This window comes from Littorina saxatilis, linkage group LG10 (genome assembly GCF_037325665.1).
Source record: "Littorina saxatilis isolate snail1 linkage group LG10, US_GU_Lsax_2.0, whole genome shotgun sequence".
NCBI classification, from domain to species: domain Eukaryota; kingdom Metazoa; phylum Mollusca; class Gastropoda; order Littorinimorpha; family Littorinidae; genus Littorina; species Littorina saxatilis.
In genome coordinates this window covers 9,665,712-9,687,338 of record NC_090254.1, presented here as the reverse complement: position 1 = coordinate 9,687,338, position 21,627 = coordinate 9,665,712, and the positions used below count along the sequence as shown (strand labels likewise).

General features: G+C 45.1%; 1 protein-coding gene and 1 non-coding gene across 3 annotated transcripts in view; both read left to right on the top strand.

The window, feature by feature from the left end:
- LOC138978128 (ultra-long-chain fatty acid omega-hydroxylase-like) overlaps positions 1 to 21,627 on the top strand; it is a 40,037-nt gene that overhangs the window by 15,173 nt on the left and 3,237 nt on the right. For both annotated transcript variants that reach the window (XM_070350775.1, XM_070350774.1), the window contains exons 6-11: positions 7,597 to 7,720; positions 8,880 to 9,060; positions 10,353 to 10,482; positions 11,916 to 12,046; positions 19,586 to 19,733; positions 20,203 to 20,268. In XM_070350775.1, coding sequence (XP_070206876.1) covers positions 7,597 to 7,720; positions 8,880 to 9,060; positions 10,353 to 10,482; positions 11,916 to 12,046; positions 19,586 to 19,733; positions 20,203 to 20,268 — 780 coding nt within the window. The remainder of the gene's footprint in view (positions 1 to 7,596; positions 7,721 to 8,879; positions 9,061 to 10,352; positions 10,483 to 11,915; positions 12,047 to 19,585; positions 19,734 to 20,202; positions 20,269 to 21,627) is intronic.
- Positions 2,453 to 2,571, top strand: LOC138979308 (5S ribosomal RNA). The gene has a single exon (XR_011459993.1). It is a non-coding gene; the product is annotated as a 5S ribosomal RNA (ribosomal RNA).

The window sequence follows — 21,627 nt, the reverse complement described above, 5'->3', positions numbered from 1 at the left end:
GTCCTAGCACTGTTTGTTGTGTTCACTTTAACAGCTTTGACTGATGGTCCTAGCACTGTTTGCTGTGTTTCCCTTTAACAGCTTTGACTGATGGTCCTAGCACTGTTTGCTGTGTTCACTTTAACAGCTTTGACTGATGGTCCTAGCACTGTTTGCTGTGTTCACTTTAACAGCTTTGATTGATGGTCCTAGCACTGTTTGTTGTGTTCACTTTAACAGCTTTGATTGATGGTCCTAGCACTGTTTGCTGTGTTCACTTTAACAGCTGTCTTACACATCCCCACTTTTCCACATCTTTTTGACGTCCGTTGCTATGGCTAAACACATGCACAAATGAACGCAGGCATGCAGGCAGACAGACATGCAGGCAGGAAGGCAGGCAGGCAGGAGCAAAAATACAAACACGCACACACACACACATGTACGCACGCACGCACACACACCCACACAAACACACACACATGCATGCATGCATGCACGCACGCACCCATGCATGCATGCATGCACGCATGCATGCACGCACGCACCCATGTGCGCAGAAACACATGCATGTACGCACGCACACACAAACACATGCACACACACACACACACACACACACACACACACACACACACACACACACACACACACACACACACACACAGATGCATTGAGTTATACCCTTGGCTTACTTTTTCATAGTCATAACATCTGATCATTCACAAAATTCGTTCTCTCTCACACACTTGCGCATACACGCTCAAACACTGTTACAACAACACACACATACACACACACACACACACACACACACACACACACACACACACACACACACACACACACACACACACACACATACACACCCACACATATAACACACACACACACACATACACGCACACACACGCACACACACACGCACACACACACACACAACCACATGCAAACACACACGCACCCATGCACATAACCTGATTAGCAAGTACCTCTTTAATTATAACTTTCTGCATTTTTTCTGATGATAAATAAAAAAAATTTTGTATGTTGACAATTTTTGATTCACTTGAGAAAAAGTGACTCTATGTAATCGGTCAGTGTTAGTCTGTCCGGCCGGCCATCCGGCCGGCCGTCCGTAGACACCACCTTAACGTTGGACTTTTCTCGGAAACTATCAAAGCGATCGGGCTCATATTTTGTTTAGTCGTGACCTCCAATGACCTCTACACTTTAACGATGGTTTCGTTGACCTTTGACCTTTTTCAAGGTCACAGGTCAGCGTCAAAGGAAAAATTAGACATTTTATATCTTTGACAAAGTTCATCGGATGTGATTGAAACTTTGTAGGATTATTCTTTACATCAAAGTATTTACATCTGTATAGCCTTTTACGAACGTTATCAGAAAAACAAGGGAGATAACTAGCCTTTTCTGTTCGGCAACACACAACTTAACGTTGGGCTTTTCTCGGAAACTATAAAAGTGACCGGGCTCAAATTTTATGTGAACGTGACTCATTGTGTTGTGAATAGCAATTTCTTCCTGTCCATCTGATGCCTCATATAATATTCAGAACTGCGAAAGTGACTCGATCGAGCGTTTGCTCTTCTTGTCTTATTATTTTCTTTATCTATTTCACTTTTAGTTTTGGTATTTTCGAATTTGTGAATGAAACTTGCCACAAAGATTCCTCCTCCCCCTCTCCCGCTCCCTCCTACTCTCCCTCTCCCCCCTCCACCCTGCTTTATGAGCTGCCATGCAAAAGCCTAATAAGGCATAACATTCTGAGTAAGAGTTCTAATTAAATTACATATCTTACCCAACTCACATATAGCAATTAACCCTGGTTCAGTGCTGGTATCGCTGTACGCGTCCCCTTGGTAACAAGAAAGACGCCTCTAAAAAAGAGTGACCGAGACCCGTAAGGGTGTCTAGGCCAGCCCGGAAACGAGGCTGCCTTCCGTATGCGCGCGCATACTCCGCCATATGCATCATTCTAAAACTCAGCGTCAGTGGGACTGGTCGCTTTTTATGTACGCTCTGGCTGTTTCAGCCGTTGTTACTTAGTCTTTTTGACTTTGTTTCGTTCCTCTTGGTCTCTTCTTGTCATCTGGACTTCACAACTATGTTGAGGTGAGGTCGTTCCTTGTATTTTGCTTGATTTTGGCAGTTTTGTTGGCCGTATTTTGGACTTGCGATTTTTCTCAGAAATTTTTTCGTGAGTCGATTTTCCGTCATGGCTGACAATGCTAAGAAGAGGGCAGCTTCTTAATAGGTAGCTGCTGTGCCCTTTTCTCCTTAGAAAGCTTTTAGGAAGTCTAAACAATCCGGTCTATGTCCGTTTCTGTTGTAGATTCTCTTGCTAAAAATCTTTTGATGTGTTGATTGTTTTACCCGCTAAGCCGGTAGACAAGTCCGCTTCCAGTTTGTTTACTACACTGGTGACTATTCCGGAACCCCCATTTTGCCGGCCAACGGCCACTCCACGTTGTAAGCACCGGTTCTCGTCCGATCATCGAAGTTAAGCAACGTCGGGCCCGGTTAGTACTTGGATGGGTGACCGCCTGGGAACACCGGGTGCAGGTGGCCACCTTTGTTTTAAGCCTACGGATTAGTCCGGGCTCGGTTTTAAACATGTTGTTACTGGGCTTGCGTCTGTAGACGTGGCCTCTTTGCTTTTGACTTTAAGTTCACAGGTTTCTGCTTTGGCGACTGAAACTTCGTCATCAAAGGCAGAACTACGTGCTCTCCCGGCCGGGGTTGCTGTTTGTTCGTCGCTGGACAGTGGTCGTTCGTCCCCTGCTGTGACCTTATGAGGGGAGCTCACGGTTTCCGGCGTCTGTTGGTTCACCTTTAGGTGTTCCGTCTTCCTCACAAGGTATGTGGACTACACGAGTAGCTGGGTTCTCCAGCGAAAGTGTAGAGCGTTGTCTTGAGAAAGTAGCCTCTGGTGAAAGCCCAGGTGAAAGTTCCAACCCATCTGCTGACATTAGCCACTTAGTCGGTTGGTCAGTGGGTGCTAGGGGCCCTGACAAGCGAACAGAAGTTCCTATGCTTCCCGCCACGTCAGTAGACGGTGGCCTGGTTGAAAGGCTTCTGCTTCCGCCCAGGGGGCAGGAAGGGGTGCGTCCAAGTTGAGCGTTGTCTTGAGAAAGTAGCCTCTGGTGAAAGCCCAGGCGAAAGTTCCAACCCATCTGCTGACATTAGCCGCTTAGTCGGTTGGTCAGTGGGTGCTAGGGGCCCTGACAAGCGAACAGAAGTTCCTATGCTTCCCGCCACGTCAGTAGACAGTGGCCTGGTTGAAAGGCTTCTGCTTCCGCCCAGGGGGCAGGAAGGGGTGCGTCCACGGTGGTGGACGACATCCAGCTTACTTGCCGTTCAAGTTGTCCAGCGCAGTGACGTGGGCAGCGGAAAACGGCATTTAAGTTTTGTGGAAGTTGGTGGACCGCGAAAGGCGGGGGTCACCTTCCTGATTGCGATTGCGAGCATGAAGGAAAGGATAACGAGGATACTTCCATTTGAGGGTGCGTCCACGGGGATGGACGACACCCAGCTTACTTGCCGTTCAAGTTGTCCAGCGCAGTGACGTGGGCGGCGGAAAACGGCATTTAAGTTTTGTGAAGGTTGGTGGACCGCGAAAGGCGGGGGTCACCTTCCTGATTGCGATTGCGAGCATGAAGGAAAGGATAACGAGGATACCTTCTTATGAGGGTGCGTCCACGGGGATGGACGACACCCAGCTTAACTTGCCGTTCAAGTTGTCCAGCGCAGTGACGTGGGCGACGGAAAACGGCATTTAAGTATTGTGGAAGTTGGTGGACCGCGAAAGGCGGGGGTCACCTTCCCGATTGCGATTGCGAGCATGAAGGAGAGGATAACGAAGATACTTCCATATGAGGGTGCGTCCACGGGGATGGACGACACCCAGCTTAACTTGCCGTTCAGGTTGTCCAGCGCAGTGACGTGGGCGGCGGAAAACGGCATTTAAGTTTTGACTGGAGGGGGTGGTTGAGAGCAAAGCTTTACTTCCTCCACCTCTATCCGGTTTGATGACTTCTGGAAGTTCGGAGGAACAGGATGTTCACTTCAGCTTCCGGGAATCGTTGTCCATTGCCCTGGAGTTGGCAAATGGCCGCGTGTAGCCGGGTTCTCCGGTGAAAGTGGTGTACGTTCGCAGGAGGTAGCAAGCTTTGTGCGGTGAAGTGTTGAAGCCATGTCTGTTCTTCCGCTTTCTGGCGCACGTTCAGCAGCGGCTAAGAGCCCTAGGCAACGTAAGCTTCCGCCCTGGGGGCAGGAAGTTGGTGGGCTGGGTGATTCTTGGGTTGACCATGCGAGTCTCTCTGGGGGTCACTTTCCTACCTTTGATACCGAGCAGGGGGGCAGGAAGCGAGCAGTAGGGCTGATTCTTTGTTGGAGATTTAAGTCTAGCATGGAGTCAGCTTCCGGATTGCACGGAGGTGCATGAAGGCTGTTCAGATTAAGGTGCTCCTGTTTTTCTGTAAAGCACTGATTTTAGGTTCTGTTTCAAGTTAGCAAGTGCAGTGGCGCTCGCAGCTGAAATGGTTCGAGGTACAACGGGATCGTCCGGTGTGTTTCTATGCAACCGGTTGGTCCTGATGTTTACTTATCCACGGCCTGTTGCGCTTTCGCTTTTGCGGCTGTGACTTCTGGGTACAGGACGGGATATCCTTCTACTGTTAACACGGTGGTGTTGGTAGTCGGCACTTTTCAGCTTTTGGCTTCTGGTTCCGTTTCTGCGGTTCCTTTGCCTTTTTTACAGGCTGTTTTCACTTTCTCTTCCAGTCTTCCAGCTGGCGTGAGTCAGGTGGATGGAGATCTGGTCATGGTGTTATGACGTTTGAAACTTTTCAAAACTTTTCCGATTGTTGGCAAGTTTTTGCCTTATCGGGATTGGTGACTGGTTCTCATCATTTCGATGTTCGTTATGATGCTTGAACAAGAGGAGGAAATGGGGAGGCTCATACTTCAGCTGTGTCGCGGTTCGCGGCATTTTGTAGTTGGTTTGAGCTTTCTGAGGAGAATCTTCGAGTGTTAAGTTCTTAGATCCTCTGGCGGGGTCGTCTTGTTCTTGCGGAAGTTTTCGCAAGCGAGTCTTCTTTGTCACCACTACCTTTGTGGGCAACGCACGACTATTTACCTGTGGTGGTGGTGGTGCTTTAGCTTGTTTCTTACGCTCAAGTAGCGTGTCACTCGCGGAGCGCTTTCTGTAGGCTTCGGTTAACTCCAAGCTTAAGAACTTAGGTTCTCTTGTTTTTCGTTCTATGGAACCGCCCTCGGGTTTGGTGATGGCGATAGCAAGGAGAAACTGTCTGTTAGATCAAGGTCTCCTAGCTCTGGTAGATTGCGGCATCTTTTCTTTATGATTGGCTCTTTTGAACAAAACTTGCTTTTAGTCTCTCGCTTGGGCGGTTACGTTTAACAGGTTATCTTTGTGGTCCGACAGGACTCAAATACAAAGTATTTTACTTTGCCGTTTTTACCTGAGAGTAAGCCTCTGCCCTTTAAGTATTATTCTGTTGGCTAGAGGTTAATCTCTTTCTTGTTTGAAAGGTCTCTTTTTGAGCCCGCTTCTATGCACGCGGGTTCTCTAACTAAGAGAATCTCACGGTAAAAGGAAAGCGCAGGGCAGGTCTTGGCTGTTTTTCGTTTCCAAACGAAAAGCTTCAGGCTGGCTGTTATCCACTTTGGGTTTGGGCTCCATACCCTCGCTTTCACAGGGCTCTTTTTGAGTTAGTTTGGGCGACCTGTTGGTCGCACAGTACGGGTCTTTGCAATCTTGGTTTCCAGACCTCTTTAGGCTGGCAAGAAGGCATCTTTGCTTTCTCACATTGGAATTACTTGAATGTCTGCTGTAAGGGTATACTTGAGATACTTAGGGGCTTCTGCCTCAACTCTGGATTTGGTTCAGAGTTTCTGTGTTCTATGCAGAAGGTTTTTTCTGGCTAGGTTTGCTATGGACAGCTTTTTGGAGAAAGACTGATCTATGGTGCTTAGGGTTCCTTCAAAATTTCTGGCAAGTAAGCAGAATTTGGAGAATCCAGCTTCGTTCACATTTTAAACCTTTTAGCAATATTCTGGCTCCTCCAGAGCCATATTTAGCCTTTTGATCATTTCGAGTTCAATGATTTTTCTAACTTGCATGGATCTTTTCAGATTATTGATTCTAACAGCTCTTGTTCTTATCTTTCAACTCCGTCGCTTTTTAACCCTGAACGGTTAGAAACGACGTTAAACACTGGTTAAGGATAGAAAGTTTTTCTATCGACTTTGGTAGAGGTAATGACTTACTTAAGTCAACCTTAGCTTTATAGACTGCCACATTGTTTTGGCAGTCAGTCCTCTCTCTTCGGGTGGCGCGGACTCAACTTTCCTCTCTTGAGCAAGTTTATTGCTCTTGGAGATCCTGATGTACATTTTTGTCCTGTTAGAGCCCTCAGCAGATTTCTGTTTCGGACTGTGCACACTCGTTTGGAGACTCAGAAACTTCTTTTTATCTCATTCATCATGGTACGGTTTAGAGATATGTCGAAAGTCTCGTTAGCCAAGTGGGTCTCCACCATAGCTAGGCAAGCTCTTGGCTGGTGGCAGAGTCAGGCAGGGAATGTCAGGGCAGTCTTGCCCTTTACTACAGCCAGGCCTCATGAGGCAAAAGATTGGGCTTCCACTCTAGTTGATCTTCATTTTAATCTCCTGGCGGAAGTTCTTGAGTCGGCTTACTGGCTTTCTTGAAATGTTCTTCATTGATGTCTTTCTCAGGGATTTCTATGCCTTGAGACAGGATGCGTTTCTGGGTTACCTGCTCGGGTAGAGGCAGGACAAAATCTCGATTCCTATTTGGGTAAAGTGCCCTCCAACCTTTAGTAGCAATCTGCTATATGTGAGTTGGGTAAGATATGTAATTTAATTAAAAATTTTAGTAATAAATTTTCATTTGATTAATATACTTACCCAACTCACATCGTTTATTCCCTCCCGCCTCCCCGCTGTGGGGTTATATATGTCTAAAAAAGAAGTGAGTTGGGCTTCGTTTTAGAATGATGCATATGGCGGAGTATGCGCGCGCATACGGAAGGCAGCCTCGTTTCCGGGCTGGCCTAGACACCCTTACGGGTCTCGGTCACTCTTTTTTAGAGGCGTCTTTCTTGTTACCAAGGGGACGCGTACAGCGATACCAGCACTGAACCAGGGTTAATTGCTATATGTGAGTTGGGTAAGTATATTAATCAAATGAAAATTTATTACTAAAATTTTTAATTTCATTCTGAGTTATGCACTTGTTAAAAAACAGAAAGATTGATTACCAAAATTACCTAGTGTTACTGGAAAAAAACACCTCATTCTGTTTGACACAGTAAATGAAGGCACATTCTGTTTATGTATCTTTTTCCATTATGAATACTTTTTTTAAGACAGTGAAATGTATTATATTTAAGACACTGGTTTTATAGATTTTCTGCATATAATGCCTGTAATTTTACCTCCATTAAAGACCTGATTTTGTGAGAGTTTTCTAGGGGGTTCCAGGTTGTTTTTGTTATAAATACAATCTTCTTGTGCATATCATTTATTTTATAATTTATATTTTTTAAACAGAAAACCTTGGATGCACAATGATTTTCTCTACAAGTGGATGCCGCATGGCCGTCGCTGGTACAAAATCTGTGACTTTGTTCACTCCGTATCAGAGGAACTCATCAGCAAACGTCGTAAAGTCCTGGTATGTGGGTTATTGTTTTTTGGTTGTTATTTTTTTTTTTTAAATTTGGGGGAGGGGGGGGGGGGGGGGGTAGAAATTAATAATGCATGTATCAGAAGAGCATAGTATAAAACATTTGCTGGTTGAATCATTGATTTTTTGTTGGTAAATTAGCTGTTGAATTGAGAGAGAGAGAGAGAGAGACAGATAGAGAGAGAGAGAGAGAGAGAGAGAGAGAGAGAGAGAGAGAGAGAGAGAGAGAGAGAGAGAGAGAGAGAGAGAGAGAGAGTGCAATATTGCTTGTGTCTGTATTTCAATAAAGTGACGTTGCTTCTTGTACATTGGTTACACCTCTCTTTCAGGATCCCAGGATTTAACCCCTCCCCACCCACCCCCTCTCCCCCTCTCCCGCCCCCCACCCTTTCTCCCCTCCATTCTCAGGAGGAAAGTTAACCTGATTTCATCTGATTTTTGGATGTCTTGGAAGGGGCGTTCCACTGTATTGTTTCTTTGGTTTGCTTTGTTTTGTCCATTCTACTATCAACAGGGCAACACGAACTTGAGCAGGTGTCAATCTACAATTTCTAGTGTTTAAAGCTCTAGTTGACTGTTTTCATGTAGCTTTCTTTCTCATTTAGGGAATCGATTCTCAAGTTTTGATTTAAGTTAATGTTAGATGTTTTATTGCTCTGGGATGATTAATTGACATCAGCATTTGGCAAGATGCTGTTTCAAATTGACAGGAATTTATTGCAGTGTGCAAACTTTTTTCACAGTTGAGGAAAGGTGACATTAACAAGGACTGTCTTGTACATGTCCTGGACAATTGTAAAACTTTCCTGTAATTTGTCGAAGAAAACGAATCCTAGCAATATCCTATATGTGACCCTCCACCACGGAATGAGTCGCATGTCACCTTTGCATGATTTTCTTATTTTTACATTTTCCTAAAGAGTTTGTTATGCTCTATCCAGTGGTGAAAACCGTTTTAGAAAAGAGCGAAAACTGTTTGAGTTATAAGCCTGTAACTAAGGTGACCCTAGCTCACACTGTTACCAGACACTCCCCGGACTTATATTAAGCCTAGCGCAGAACCGCGCGAGGTGACATGCGACTCATTTCGTGGTGGAGGGTCACATATTTTGATGCTTATCTCAGTGTCTTGTTCTGCTACCCTCAGGAGGCGAGTCAAGTTGATGAGAAGAGTACAGAATCTAAAAACCCTGACAAAGAATTAGAAGAGCCAGAGAAGAAATGCATGATGAGTTTTGTTGACATCTTGCTGACTGCCAAAGATGAAGACGGAAAAGGAATGACACCGACAGAGATCAGAAACGAAGCAGACACATTTCTCTTTGAAGGTAAAGATCGAGTTTCAGGAGTTGTTGGCAAAGTTGTGTTTCATTATGTATTACAGTGTTCTAGATGGTCGAATGTGTAGCCCTGTACGTGTACGTGTAGATATTGCGTCACCCGTGACTCACGTTTTTCTCCAATGTTCCAAATGCATGCATTGTTTCGCTCCCACCAAGACTGCAGATCTTAAACGCGTGACGTAAAAACTAGATTTGATGACGTTACCCGTACACGTTCCTGAAAATTGCTGATCTAGATCTTGCTATTGTTTGTTTGTCTTGGACTTTATAAACCTGAACATAATTAATTGAGACGTAATCACAAACCAGTGTTATTTTTTTTCACGACACGAGCACAACACGTTCTTTCTCTGCATGTAACTTGGTTTGTCTTATTCTTTCTGAATATGATACAGTGAAACCCCCTATTTTAAGACCATTACTTTATTGTTCCAACACTGGGAAATTCGGGTCGCTTCCTCCCAGTGGAAAGCTAGCAGCAACGGAGTCGCGCTACCCAGGTGTCTGCGTGTTTAGGTGTATTCAGCCACCTGCACTTATGGCAGAATGACCAAGGTCTTTTACGTGCCATTGTGATGACACGGGGGTGGGACATGGCTTCCGTCTCTGGGTCTGCACATAAAGTTGACCCGTGTCCGTCCCGGCCCGAATTCGAACCTGCGACCTTTCGATCACAAGTCCAGTGCTCTACCAACTGAGCTACCGGGCCCCCAGATTTACCTTACAAACAGAACTTTAAAATAAAATAAGATCTTAAAAGGGAGGTTCCACTGTAACTTGGTTGCTTTTAGTGACGGGCGCAGTGGGGACGTCGGCCTCCTAATCGGGAGGTTGTGAGTTCAAATCCCGGTCGCTGCCGCCTGGCGGATTAAGAGTGGAGATTTTTCCGATCTCCCAGGTCAACTTATGTGCAGACCTGCTAGAGACTTTATCCCCTTCGTGTGTACACGCAAGCACAAGACCAAGTGCGCACGGAAAAGATCCTGTAATCCATGTCAGAGTTCGGTGGGTTATAGAAACACAAAAATACCCAGCATGCCTCCCCCGAAATCGGCGTATGCTGCCTGAATAGCTGGGTAAAAACGGTCATACACGTAAAAATCCACTCGTGCTAAAAACATGAGTGAACGTGGGAGTCTAAGCCCATTAACGAAGAAGAAGAAGAAGAAGGTTGTTTTTAGTGCTCTCTTTCTTTGCCCTTTGCCTTTCTGTCATTCTGCAAGTCTGTTTAGATTTCTTTTGAGTATTACATGGCAATGTGTTTTCTCTCGATGCAGGCTTTGACACCACGACTAGCGCACTGAGCTGGACACTGTACAGTATGGCAAGATGGCCGCAACACCAGAAGAAAGTCCAGGAGGAAGTGGACGCTGTCTTGAAAGGTCGCAGCTCAGATGATATCTTATGGTGTGTGAAAAGAACAGGATTTTGTCTGCCTTGATAAAGTGTTAGCCCTTGTCGCTTTACTTCTGTGGCTGTGTATACTTTTTCTTCTTCTGTGTTCGTTTTTTTGTTTCATTTTAGTGTGTCCATGATGGGGCTGTTACGAGCAAGGCCTTAGGCAGTCATACTCCTCTTACGGTAGGAGCTGTATTCTAAAAGGTAAAATTTATAATGCAGGAGCTCAGAGAAAAGTTTTGTGACTAACCTTCTTCTTCTTCTTCAGCGTTCCAGAATGTTCTGGTTACGTGTGAGCTTGTTTGCCCATTTGAGTTCCCCACACTATACTCTGAGAGCATAGTCAGCTCACTCCGCTTTCGTTGAGTAGGCATGCTGGGTATTTTCGTGTTTCCATAACCCACCGAACTCCGACATGGATTACAGGATCTTTTCCGTGCGCACTTGGTCTTGTGCTTGCGTGTACACACGAAAAGGGTTAAGTCACTAGCAGGTCTGCACATAAGTTGACCTGGGAGATCGGAAAAATCTCCACTCTTAACCCACCAGGCGGCAGCGACCGGGATTCGAACTCACGACCTCCCGATTAGGAGGCCGACGTCTTACCACCACGCCACTGCGCCCGTCGAACTAACCTTCAAAAAGGAGTTATAAATTTGATTTTTTTTTTAACTGTCAACTGACTCATACATGTAGAAACAGTCGATCCTGTCTTTCAAGACCACAGAAGGGACTGCCCAAAATTTGTTGTTGCAACTTGTATGAAAGATGGAAAAAAACTCATCGGGGATCGTTTGGGGTGGTCGTGATTGTCAGGTGGTCGTTATCGAGAGGTGGTCGTCAGAGCAGGTTTGTCTGCACTGTGTTATCAACGCTTAACGTAAGTTCTTTTGTTGTTGGTAATTCTCTCATTATTATTTGTTCGTCTGCTTCAAAGACCACAAGGTAAGCATACTATGTAGTGAACGTTTCCTTTTACCCATGATTACACTTTCAAAAACGATAACCATGGCCATTCTTGTTTTTGATTCTTTGCATTCTTATGCACAGAGTAAAATTAATACTATGTTTTTGATTCTTTACTGCCTTTTGATTTTGATATCAGTATATGAACTTTTCTTCACTTTTAAGAATGTATGTATTGCATGTCTTACGCACAGTGTAAGATTAATGGTATGTTTTTGATTCTTTACTGTGTTTTGGTTTTGATATCAGAATGCACTTTTCTTCACTTTTCAAAATGTATGTATTTGCATGAGTTATGCACAGCTAGTGTAGATTAATGGTGCATGTGTTTGATTTGAGGGAAGACTTGAGTTGCTTGCTGTACCCAACAGCCTGCATTGGTTTTGAAGTCAATTTGAACTTTTTAACACTTTTCAGAATGTATTTACATGAGTTTTGCACAGCTAGCATATAATGGATGGTATGTTTGATTTCAGGGAAGACTTGAGTTGTTTTCCGTACACAACAGCCTGCATTAAGGAGGCCATGAGGAACTTCTCAACAGTGCCTTTCATCGAAAGAGAAACAAAGGAAGATGTGATGATAGATGGCCATAACATACCTACTGGTGAGAATTCAGTTGTATTCACTTCTCAGTGGGGGCGGGGATGTAGCTCAGTCGGTAGCGCGCTGGATTTGTATCCAGTTGGCCGCTGTCAGCGTGAGTTCGTCCCCACGTTCGGCGAGAGATTTATTTCTCAGAGTCAACTTTGTGTGCAGACTCTCCTCGGTGTCCAAACACCCTCGTGTGTACACGCAATCACAAGACCAAGTGTGCACGAAAAAGATCCTGTAATCCATGTCAGAGTTCGGTGCGTTATAGAAACACGAAAATACCCAGCATGCTTCCTCCGAAAGCGGCGTATGGCTGCCTAAATGGCGGGGTAAAAACGGTCATACACGTAAAAGCCGTAGGAGTTTCAGCCCATGAACGACCAAACAAACAAACAAACAAACTTCTCAGTAGACGGACGCAATGGTCTAGTGGATAAGACGTTGGTCTCCCAAGTGGAAGGTCGTGGGTTCCTGGCCTGGTGGGGCTTTCCCATCTCCCAGGTCAACTGATGTGCAGACCTGCTCGGGCCTTATCCCCCTTCATGTGTACACGCAAGCACAAGACCAAGTGCGCATGGAAAAGATCCTGTAATCCATATCAGAGTTCGATGGGTTATAGAACACAAAAATACCAAGCATGCATCCCCCGAAAGCGGCGTATGGGGTAAAAACGGTCATACACGTATATAAAAGCCGTGAGAGTTTCAGCCCATGAACGAAGTAGAAGAAGACTTCTCAGGTTTTAATGGTTTTTGAGTCACTTGAGAAAAAGTGACTCTATGTAATCGGTCAGTGTTAGTCTGTCCGGCCGGGCCGTCCGGCCGGCCGTCCGGCCGGCCGTCCGGCCGGCCGTCCGTAGACACCACCTTAACGTTGGACTTTTCTCGGAAACTATCAAAGCGATCGGGCTCATATTTTGTTTAGTCGTGACCTCCAATGACCTCTACACTTTAACGATGGTTTCGTTGACCTTTGACCTTTTTCAAGGTCACAGGTCAGCGTCAAAGGAAAAATTAGACATTTTATATCTTTGACAAAGTTCATCGGATGTGATTGAAACTTTGTAGGATTATTCTTTACATCAAAGTATTTACATCTGTAGCCTTTTACGAACGTTATCAGAAAAACAAGGGAGATAACTAGCCTTTTCTGTTCGGCAACACACAACTTAACGTTGGGCTTTTCTCGGAAACTATAAAAGTGACCGGGCTCAAATTTTATGTGAACGTGACTCATTGTGTTGTGAATAGCAATTTCTTCCTGTCCATCTGATGCCTCATATAATATTCAGAACTGCGAAAGTGACTCGATCGAGCGTTTGCTCTTCTTGTTTTGTTTGTTTTTCTTGCTCTGTGCCTTTTGAAAGAGAAATGACGATAGTATCTTCTTAAAACTTAAGATAATTGGGTTAAGTTGACTTCGTGAATTCTACTTCACGCAGCTTGTTGCATGAAGCTTTAATTGGCATTGAATTTTTGGTAAAAAGACTCTGCAAAATCTTATCTGGAAGTCGACTTTAAGCTCAATTAAGGACAGTCTTAAGTTAAAGCTCAATTAAAGCCTTTTCCGGGGGGCCCTGTAGCTCAGTTGGTAGAGCACTGGACTTGTGATCGGAAGGTCGCTGGTTTGAATTCGGGCTTGGACAGACACGGGTCAACTTTATGTGCAGACCCAGAGACGGAAGCCACGTCCCACCCTGTGTCACCACAATGGCACGTAAAAGACCTTGGTCATTCTGCCATAAGTGCAGATGGCTGATACCAACTTAACACGCATACACTTGTGTATCTCGTCAAAAGCCGTGAGGGCGTAAAACTCGAATCATATAACCCATATCTTGTCCTCAAGAGGCGAAATATTTAGCCTGTAGGACATAAAGCATTCTGACTCTCTCTCTTTTTTTGCCTTTTCCGAACTTGTTTGACACAAGCTCTCAAACATTCTGTCGTATCACTGCAGTTGTAGAGTTGTTTGACACAAGCTCTCAAACACTCTGTCGTATCACTGCAGTTGTAGAGTTACCAGATGCACAAGCTCTCAAACACTCTGTCGTATCACTGCAGTTGTAGAGTTGCCAGATGCACAAGCTCTCAAACACTCTGTCGTATCACTGCAGTTGTAGAGTTGCCAGATGCACAAGCTCTCAAACACTCTGTCGTATCACTGCAGTTGTAGAGTTGCCAGATGCACAAGCTCTCAAACATTCTGTCGTATCACTGCAGTTGTAGAGTTGCGAGTTGCCAGATGCACAAGCTCTCAAACATTCTGTCGTATCACTGCAGTTGTAGAGTTGCCAGATGCACAAGCTCTCAAACACTCTGTCGTATCACTGCAGTTGTAGAGTTGCCAGATGCACAAGCTCTCAAACATTCTGTCGTATCACTGCAGTTGTAGAGTTGCCAGATGCACAAGCTCTCAAACACTCTGTCGTATCACTGCAGTTGTAGAGTTGCCAGATGCACAAGCTCTCAAACACTCTGTCGTATCACTGCAGTTGTAGAGTTGCCAGATGCACAAGCTCTCAAACACTCTGTCGTATCACTGCAGTTGTAGAGTTGCCAGATGCACAAGCTCTCAAACATTCTGTCGTATCACTGCAGTTGTAGAGTTGCCAGATGCACAAGCTCTCAAACACTCTGTCGTATCACTGCAGTTGTAGAGTTGCCAGATGCACAAGCTCTCAAACATTCTGTCGTATCACTGCAGTTGTAGAGTTGCCAGATGCACAAGCTCTCAAACACTCTGTCGTATCACTGCAGTTGTAGAGTTGCCAGATGCACAAGCTCTCAACCATTCTGTCGTATCACTGCAGTTGTAGAGTTGCCAGATGCACAAGCTCTCAACCATTCTGTCGTATCACTGCAGTTGTAGAGTTGCCAGATGCACAAGCTCTCAAACATTCTGTCGTATCACTGCAGTTGTAGAGTTGTTTGACACAAGCTCTCAAACATTCTGTCGTATCACTGCAGTTGTAGAGTTGCCAGATGCACAAGCTCTCAAACATTCTGTCGTATCACTGCAGTTGTAGAGTTGTTTGACACAAGCTCTCAAACACTCTGTCGTATCACTGCAGTTGTAGAGTTGCCAGATGCACAAGCTCTCAAACATTCTGTCGTATCACTGCAGTTGTAGAGTTGCCAGATGCACAAGCTCTCAACCATTCTGTCGTATCACTGCAGTTGTAGAGTTGCCAGATGCACAAGCTCTCAAACATTCTGTCGAATCACTGCAGTTGTAGAGTTGCCAGATGCACAAGCTCTCAAACACTCTGTCGTATCACTGCAGTTGTAGAGTTGCCAGATGCACAAGCTCTCAACCATTCTGTCGTATCACTGCAGTTGTAGAGTTGCCAGATGCACAAGCTCTCAACCATTCTGTCGTATCACTGCAGTTGTAGAGTTGCCAGATGCACAAGCTCTCAAACATTCTGTCGTATCACTGCAGTTGTAGAGTTGCCAGATGCACAAGCTCTCAAACATTCTGTCGTATCACTGCAGTTGTAGAGTTGCCAGATGCACAAGCTCTCAAACATTCTGTCGTATCACTGCAGTTGTAGAGTTGCCAGATGCACAAGCTCTCAAACATTCTGTCGTATCACTGCAGTTGTAGAGTTGCCAGATGCACAAGCTCTCAAACATTCTGTCGTATCACTGCAGTTGTAGAGTTGCCAGATGCACAAGCTCTCAAACATTCTGTCGTATCACTGCAGTTGTAGAGTTGCCAGATGCACAAGCTCTCAACCATTCTGTCGTATCACTGCAGTTGTAGAGTTGCCAGATGCACAAGCTCTCAAACATTCTGTCGAATCACTGCAGTTGTAGAGTTGCCAGATGCACAAGCTCTCAAACACTCTGTCGTATCACTGCAGTTGTAGAGTTGCCAGATGCACAAGCTCTCAACCATTCTGTCGTATCACTGCAGTTGTAGAGTTGCCAGATGCACAAGCTCTCAACCATTCTGTCGTATCACTGCAGTTGTAGAGTTGCCAGATGCACAAGCTCTCAAACATTCTGTCGTATCACTGCAGTTGTAGAGTTGCCAGATGCACAAGCTCTCAAACATTCTGTCGTATCACTGCAGTTGTAGAGTTGCCAGATGCACAAGCTCTCAAACATTCTGTCGTATCACTGCAGTTGTAGAGTTGCCAGATGCACAAGCTCTCAAACATTCTGTCGTATCACTGCAGTTGTAGAGTTGCCAGATGCACAAGCTCTCAAACATTCTGTCGTATCACTGCAGTTGTAGAGTTGCCAGATGCACAAGCTCTCAAACATTCTGTCGTATCACTGCAGTTGTAGAGTTGCCAGATGCACAAGCTCTCAACCATTCTGTCGTATCACTGCAGTTGTAGAGTTGCCAGATGCACAAGCTCTCAAACATTCTGTCGTATCACTGCAGTTGTAGAGTTGCCAGATGCACAAGCTCTCAAACACTCTGTCGTATCACTGCAGTTGTAGAGTTGCCAGATGCACAAGCTCTCAACCATTCTGTCGTATCACTGCAGTTGTAGAGTTGCCAGATGCACAAGCTCTCAACCATTCTGTCGTATCACTGCAGTTGTAGAGTTGCCAGATGCACAAGCTCTCAAACATTCTGTCGTATCACTGCAGTTGTAGAGTTGTTTGACACAAGCTCTCAAACATTCTGTCGTATCACTGCAGTTGTAGAGTTGCCAGATGCACAAGCTCTCAAACATTCTGTCGTATCACTGCAGTTGTAGAGTTGTTTGACACAAGCTCTCAAACACTCTGTCGTATCACTGCAGTTGTAGAGTTGCCAGATGCACAAGCTCTCAAACATTCTGTCGTATCACTGCAGTTGTAGAGTTGCCAGATGCACAAGCTCTCAAACCATTCTGTCGTATCACTGCAGTTGTAGAGTTGCCAGATGCACAAGCTCTCAAACATTCTGTCGTATCACTGCAGTTGTAGAGTTGCCAGATGCACAAGCTCTCAAACACTCTGTCGTATCACTGCAGTTGTAGAGTTGCCAGATGCACAAGCTCTCAACCATTCTGTCGTATCACTGCAGTTGTAGAGTTGCCAGATGCACAAGCTCTCAACCATTCTGTCGTATCACTGCAGTTGTAGAGTTGCCAGATGCACAAGCTCTCAAACATTCTGTCGTATCACTGCAGTTGTAGAGTTGCCAGATGCACAAGCTCTCAAACATTCTGTCGTATCACTGCAGTTGTAGAGTTGCCAGATGCACAAGCTCTCAAACATTCTGTCGTATCACTGCAGTTGTAGAGTTGCCAGATGCACAAGCTCTCAAACATTCTGTCGTATCACTGCAGTTGTAGAGTTGCCAGATGCACAAGCTCTCAAACATTCTGTCGTATCACTGCAGTTGTAGAGTTGCCAGATGCACAAGCTCTCAAACATTCTGTCGTATCACTGCAGTTGTAGAGTTGCCAGATGCACAAGCTCTCAACCATTCTGTCGTATCACTGCAGTTGTAGAGTTGCCAGATGCACAAGCTCTCAAACATTCTGTCGTATCACTGCAGTTGTAGAGTTGCCAGATGCACAAGCTCTCAAACACTCTGTCGTATCACTGCAGTTGTAGAGTTGCCAGATGCACAAGCTCTCAAACCATTCTGTCGTATCACTGCAGTTGTAGAGTTGCCAGATGCACAAGCTCTCAACCATTCTGTCGTATCACTGCAGTTGTAGAGTTGCCAGATGCACAAGCTCTCAAACATTCTGTCGTATCACTGCAGTTGTAGAGTTGCCAGATGCACAAGCTCTCAAACATTCTGTCGTATCACTGCAGTTGTAGAGTTGCCAGATGCACAAGCTCTCAAACATTCTGTCGTATCACTGCAGTTGTAGAGTTGCCAGATGCACAAGCTCTCAAACATTCTGTCGTATCACTGCAGTTGTAGAGTTGCCAGATGCACAAGCTCTCAAACATTCTGTCGTATCACTGCAGTTGTAGAGTTGCCAGATGCACAAGCTCTCAAACATTCTGTCGTATCACTGCAGTTGTAGAGTTGCCAGATGCACAAGCTCTCAAACATTCTGTCGTATCACTGCAGTTGTAGAGTTGCCAGATGCACAAGCTCTCAAACATTCTGTCGTATCACTGCAGTTGTAGAGTTGCCAGATGCACAAGCTCTCAAACATTCTGTCGTATCACTGCAGTTGTAGAGTTGCCAGATGCACAAGCTCTCAAACATTCTGTCGTATCACTGCAGTTGTAGAGTTGCCAGATGCACAAGCTCTCAAACATTCTGTCGTATCACTGCAGTTGTAGAGTTGCCAGATGCACAAGCTCTCAACCATTCTGTCGTATCACTGCAGTTGTAGAGTTGCCAGATGCACAAGCTCTCAAACATTCTGTCGTATCACTGCAGTTGTAGAGTTGCCAGATGCACAAGCTCTCAAACACTCTGTCGTATCACTGCAGTTGTAGAGTTGCCAGATGCACAAGCTCTCAACCATTCTGTCGTATCACTGCAGTTGTAGAGTTGCCAGATGCACAAGCTCTCAACCATTCTGTCGTATCACTGCAGTTGTAGAGTTGCCAGATGCACAAGCTCTCAAACACTCTGTCGTATCACTGCAGTTGTAGAGTTACCAGATGCACAAGCTCTCAAACACTCTGTCGTATCACTGCAGTTGTAGAGTTACCAGATGCACAAGCTCTCAAACACTCTGTCGTATCACTGCAGTTGTAGAGTTGCCAGATGCACAAGCTCTCAAACATTCTGTCGTATCACTGCAGTTGTAGAGTTGCCAGATGCACAAGCTCTCAAACATTCTGTCGTATCACTGCAGTTGTAGAGTTGCCAGATGCACAAGCTCTCAAACATTCTGTCGTATCACTGCAGTTGTAGAGTTGCCAGATGCACAAGCTCTCAACATTCTGTCGTATCACTGCAGTTGTAGAGTTGCCAGATGCACAAGCTCTCAAAGTCGTATCACTGCAGTTGTAGAGTTGCCAGATGCACAAGCTCTCAAACATTCTGTCGTATCACTGCAGTTGTAGAGTTGCCAGATGCACAAGCTCTCAAACATTCTGTCGTATCACTGCAGTTGTAGAGTTGCCAGATGCACAAGCTCTCAACATTCTGTCGTATCACTGCAGTTGTAGAGTTGCCAGATGCACAAGCTCTCAAACACTCTGTCGTATCACTGCAGTTGTAGAGTTGCCAGATGCACAAGCTCTCAAACATTCTGTCGTATCACTGCAGTTGTAGAGTTGCCAGATGCACAAGCTCTCAAACACTCTGTCGTATCACTGCAGTTGTAGAGTTGCCAGATGCACAAGCTCTCAAACACTCTGTCGTATCACTGCAGTTGTAGAGTTGCCAGATGCACAAGCTCTCAAACATTCTGTCGTATCACTGCAGTTGTAGAGTTGCCAGATGCACAAGCTCTCAAACACTCTGTCGTATCACTGCAGTTGTAGAGTTGCCAGATGCACAAGCTCTCAAACACTCTGTCGTATCACTGCAGTTGTAGAGTTGCCAGATGCACAAGTAAGAAATCCCGTTATGCAGATACAGTGTACAGGTAGTTGAACCTTGTTTCTTTTTCTTCCTCCAGGTACATTTGTGGCCATTCAGCTTTGGTGCCTCCACCACAACCCCCAGGTGTGGGATCGACCGCATGACTACATCCCTGAGCGTTTCCTTGGCGACAATGCGCTCAAAATGGACCCCTTTCAGTTTGTGCCCTTCTCTGCAGGGCCCAGGTAAGAGATTTTAAATTGTTCAGCAGAAAAATAGACAGACAGATAGACTAACTGACTCAGTGACTGACTGACTTACTCAGATCAAGTCCTTGTAAAAACATGAAAACCGTTTGGCTCACTGTCTCAGATCTGGCCAGGTGTTTACATGGGACAAGACCATCCCTCCACTTGGTCACATACCACAAATGAACAGCCTGTATGAATTTTTTATGAATAAATTTTGTAAAAGTGTTAAACCACACACTATTTTGACCAGGAGTGGACCTTTGATTGATGTTGACACCGGTCCATGCAATGATTAAAAAAAAATATCATAAGCCATGGTGTATATTTTAGACATTTTGAAAACATTGAAATGTTACTTCCTCGGTGTTTGGATCATGTGTCAAAGACAATAAATGCATCACTAACAGCTAGGTGATTTATTCATTTTGAATGTTTCCTCAGGTTTTTTTCTGAATTGTTTCAGGAATTGCATTGGTCAGAATTTTGCAATGCATGAACTGAAGATTATGGTTGCAAAGATCTGTCACAGGTATGTTTACTGATCTTCAGGTGCTCTCCTGGCTTTGACAACAGGATAAAATATTTTGTCAGTGACTCAGTGTTTATACCATGTTTTTCTTATATAGTTGGCCGCTGTCAGCGTGAGTTCGTCCCCACGTTCGGTGAGAGATTTATTTCTCAGAGTCAACTTTGTGTGCAGACTCTCCTCGGTGTCCGAACACCCCCCTGTGTACACGCAAGCACAAGACCAAGTGCGGACAAAAAAGATCCTGTAATCCATGTCAGAGTTCGGTGGGTTATAGAAACACGAAAATACCCAGCATGCTTCCTCCGAAAGTGGCGTATGGCTGCCTAAATGGCGGGGTAAAAACGGTCATACACGTAAAAGCCGTGGGAGTTTCAGCCCATGAACAAACAAACAAACAAACAAACTTGATAGAATGTATGGTTCGGAAACAGTTCCCTGTTTCTTAGCGGTGAGATGGCTGGGTTTTGGTGAGTGAAGATAATAAGTAAAGCATGTAAAGCTTGTGTTTCTTGGGAAGTGCTCACGCCAAAGAAGGCTAGGATTTGGCAAGAATACATATAGGTTCTGGGATGCGCATCTTTTTGGAGGTGCTTGCACGTGAGAAAACATGGTGTCTTTCAGCCGGCGCATCTGTAGGATGTTCATGCACTGATGACTCTTTCAATGTCAACGAATCATATTTAATTCTTATCTGGCCTAATCACCAAGCTTCTTCTTCTTCTTCTGCGTTCGTGGGCTGAAATTCCCACATACACTTGTGTTTTTGCACGAGTGGAATTTTACGTGTATGACCGTTTTTACCCCGCCATTTAGGCAGCCATACGCCACTTTCGTAGGAAGCATGCTGGGTATTTTTATGTTTTTATAACCCACGAAACTCTGATATGGGTTACAGGATCTTTTCCGTGCGCACTCGGTCTTGTGCTTGCGTGTACACACGAAGGGGGATAAGTCACTAGCAGGTCTGCACATAAGTTGACCTGGGAGATCGGAAAAATCTCCACACTTAACCCACCCGGCGGCCGCTGCCGGGATTCGAACCCTCGACCTTCCGTTAAAAGGCCGACGTCTTACCACCCTGCCACAGCGCCCGTCGTATCACCAAGCAAGCAGCTAGCTTTCTACTTCTAGTATTTTTTTCCCTGTAGGGATTGATCCCCAAGTTTGACGATGGTTTTACTTCCCTTGAGTCAACCTGGCCTGTGCGCAAATTAGTTGGTTAAGTGACCAAATGTTTATGCATATATTAAAAATTGCATGTTCAACATCAAAACATGGACACACATGCAGGTAAAAAAAAGTTAATGTGGTATTGTGTAGGCTAGTTTTATGCAGGGGAAGTAACCATCTCTTAGTACT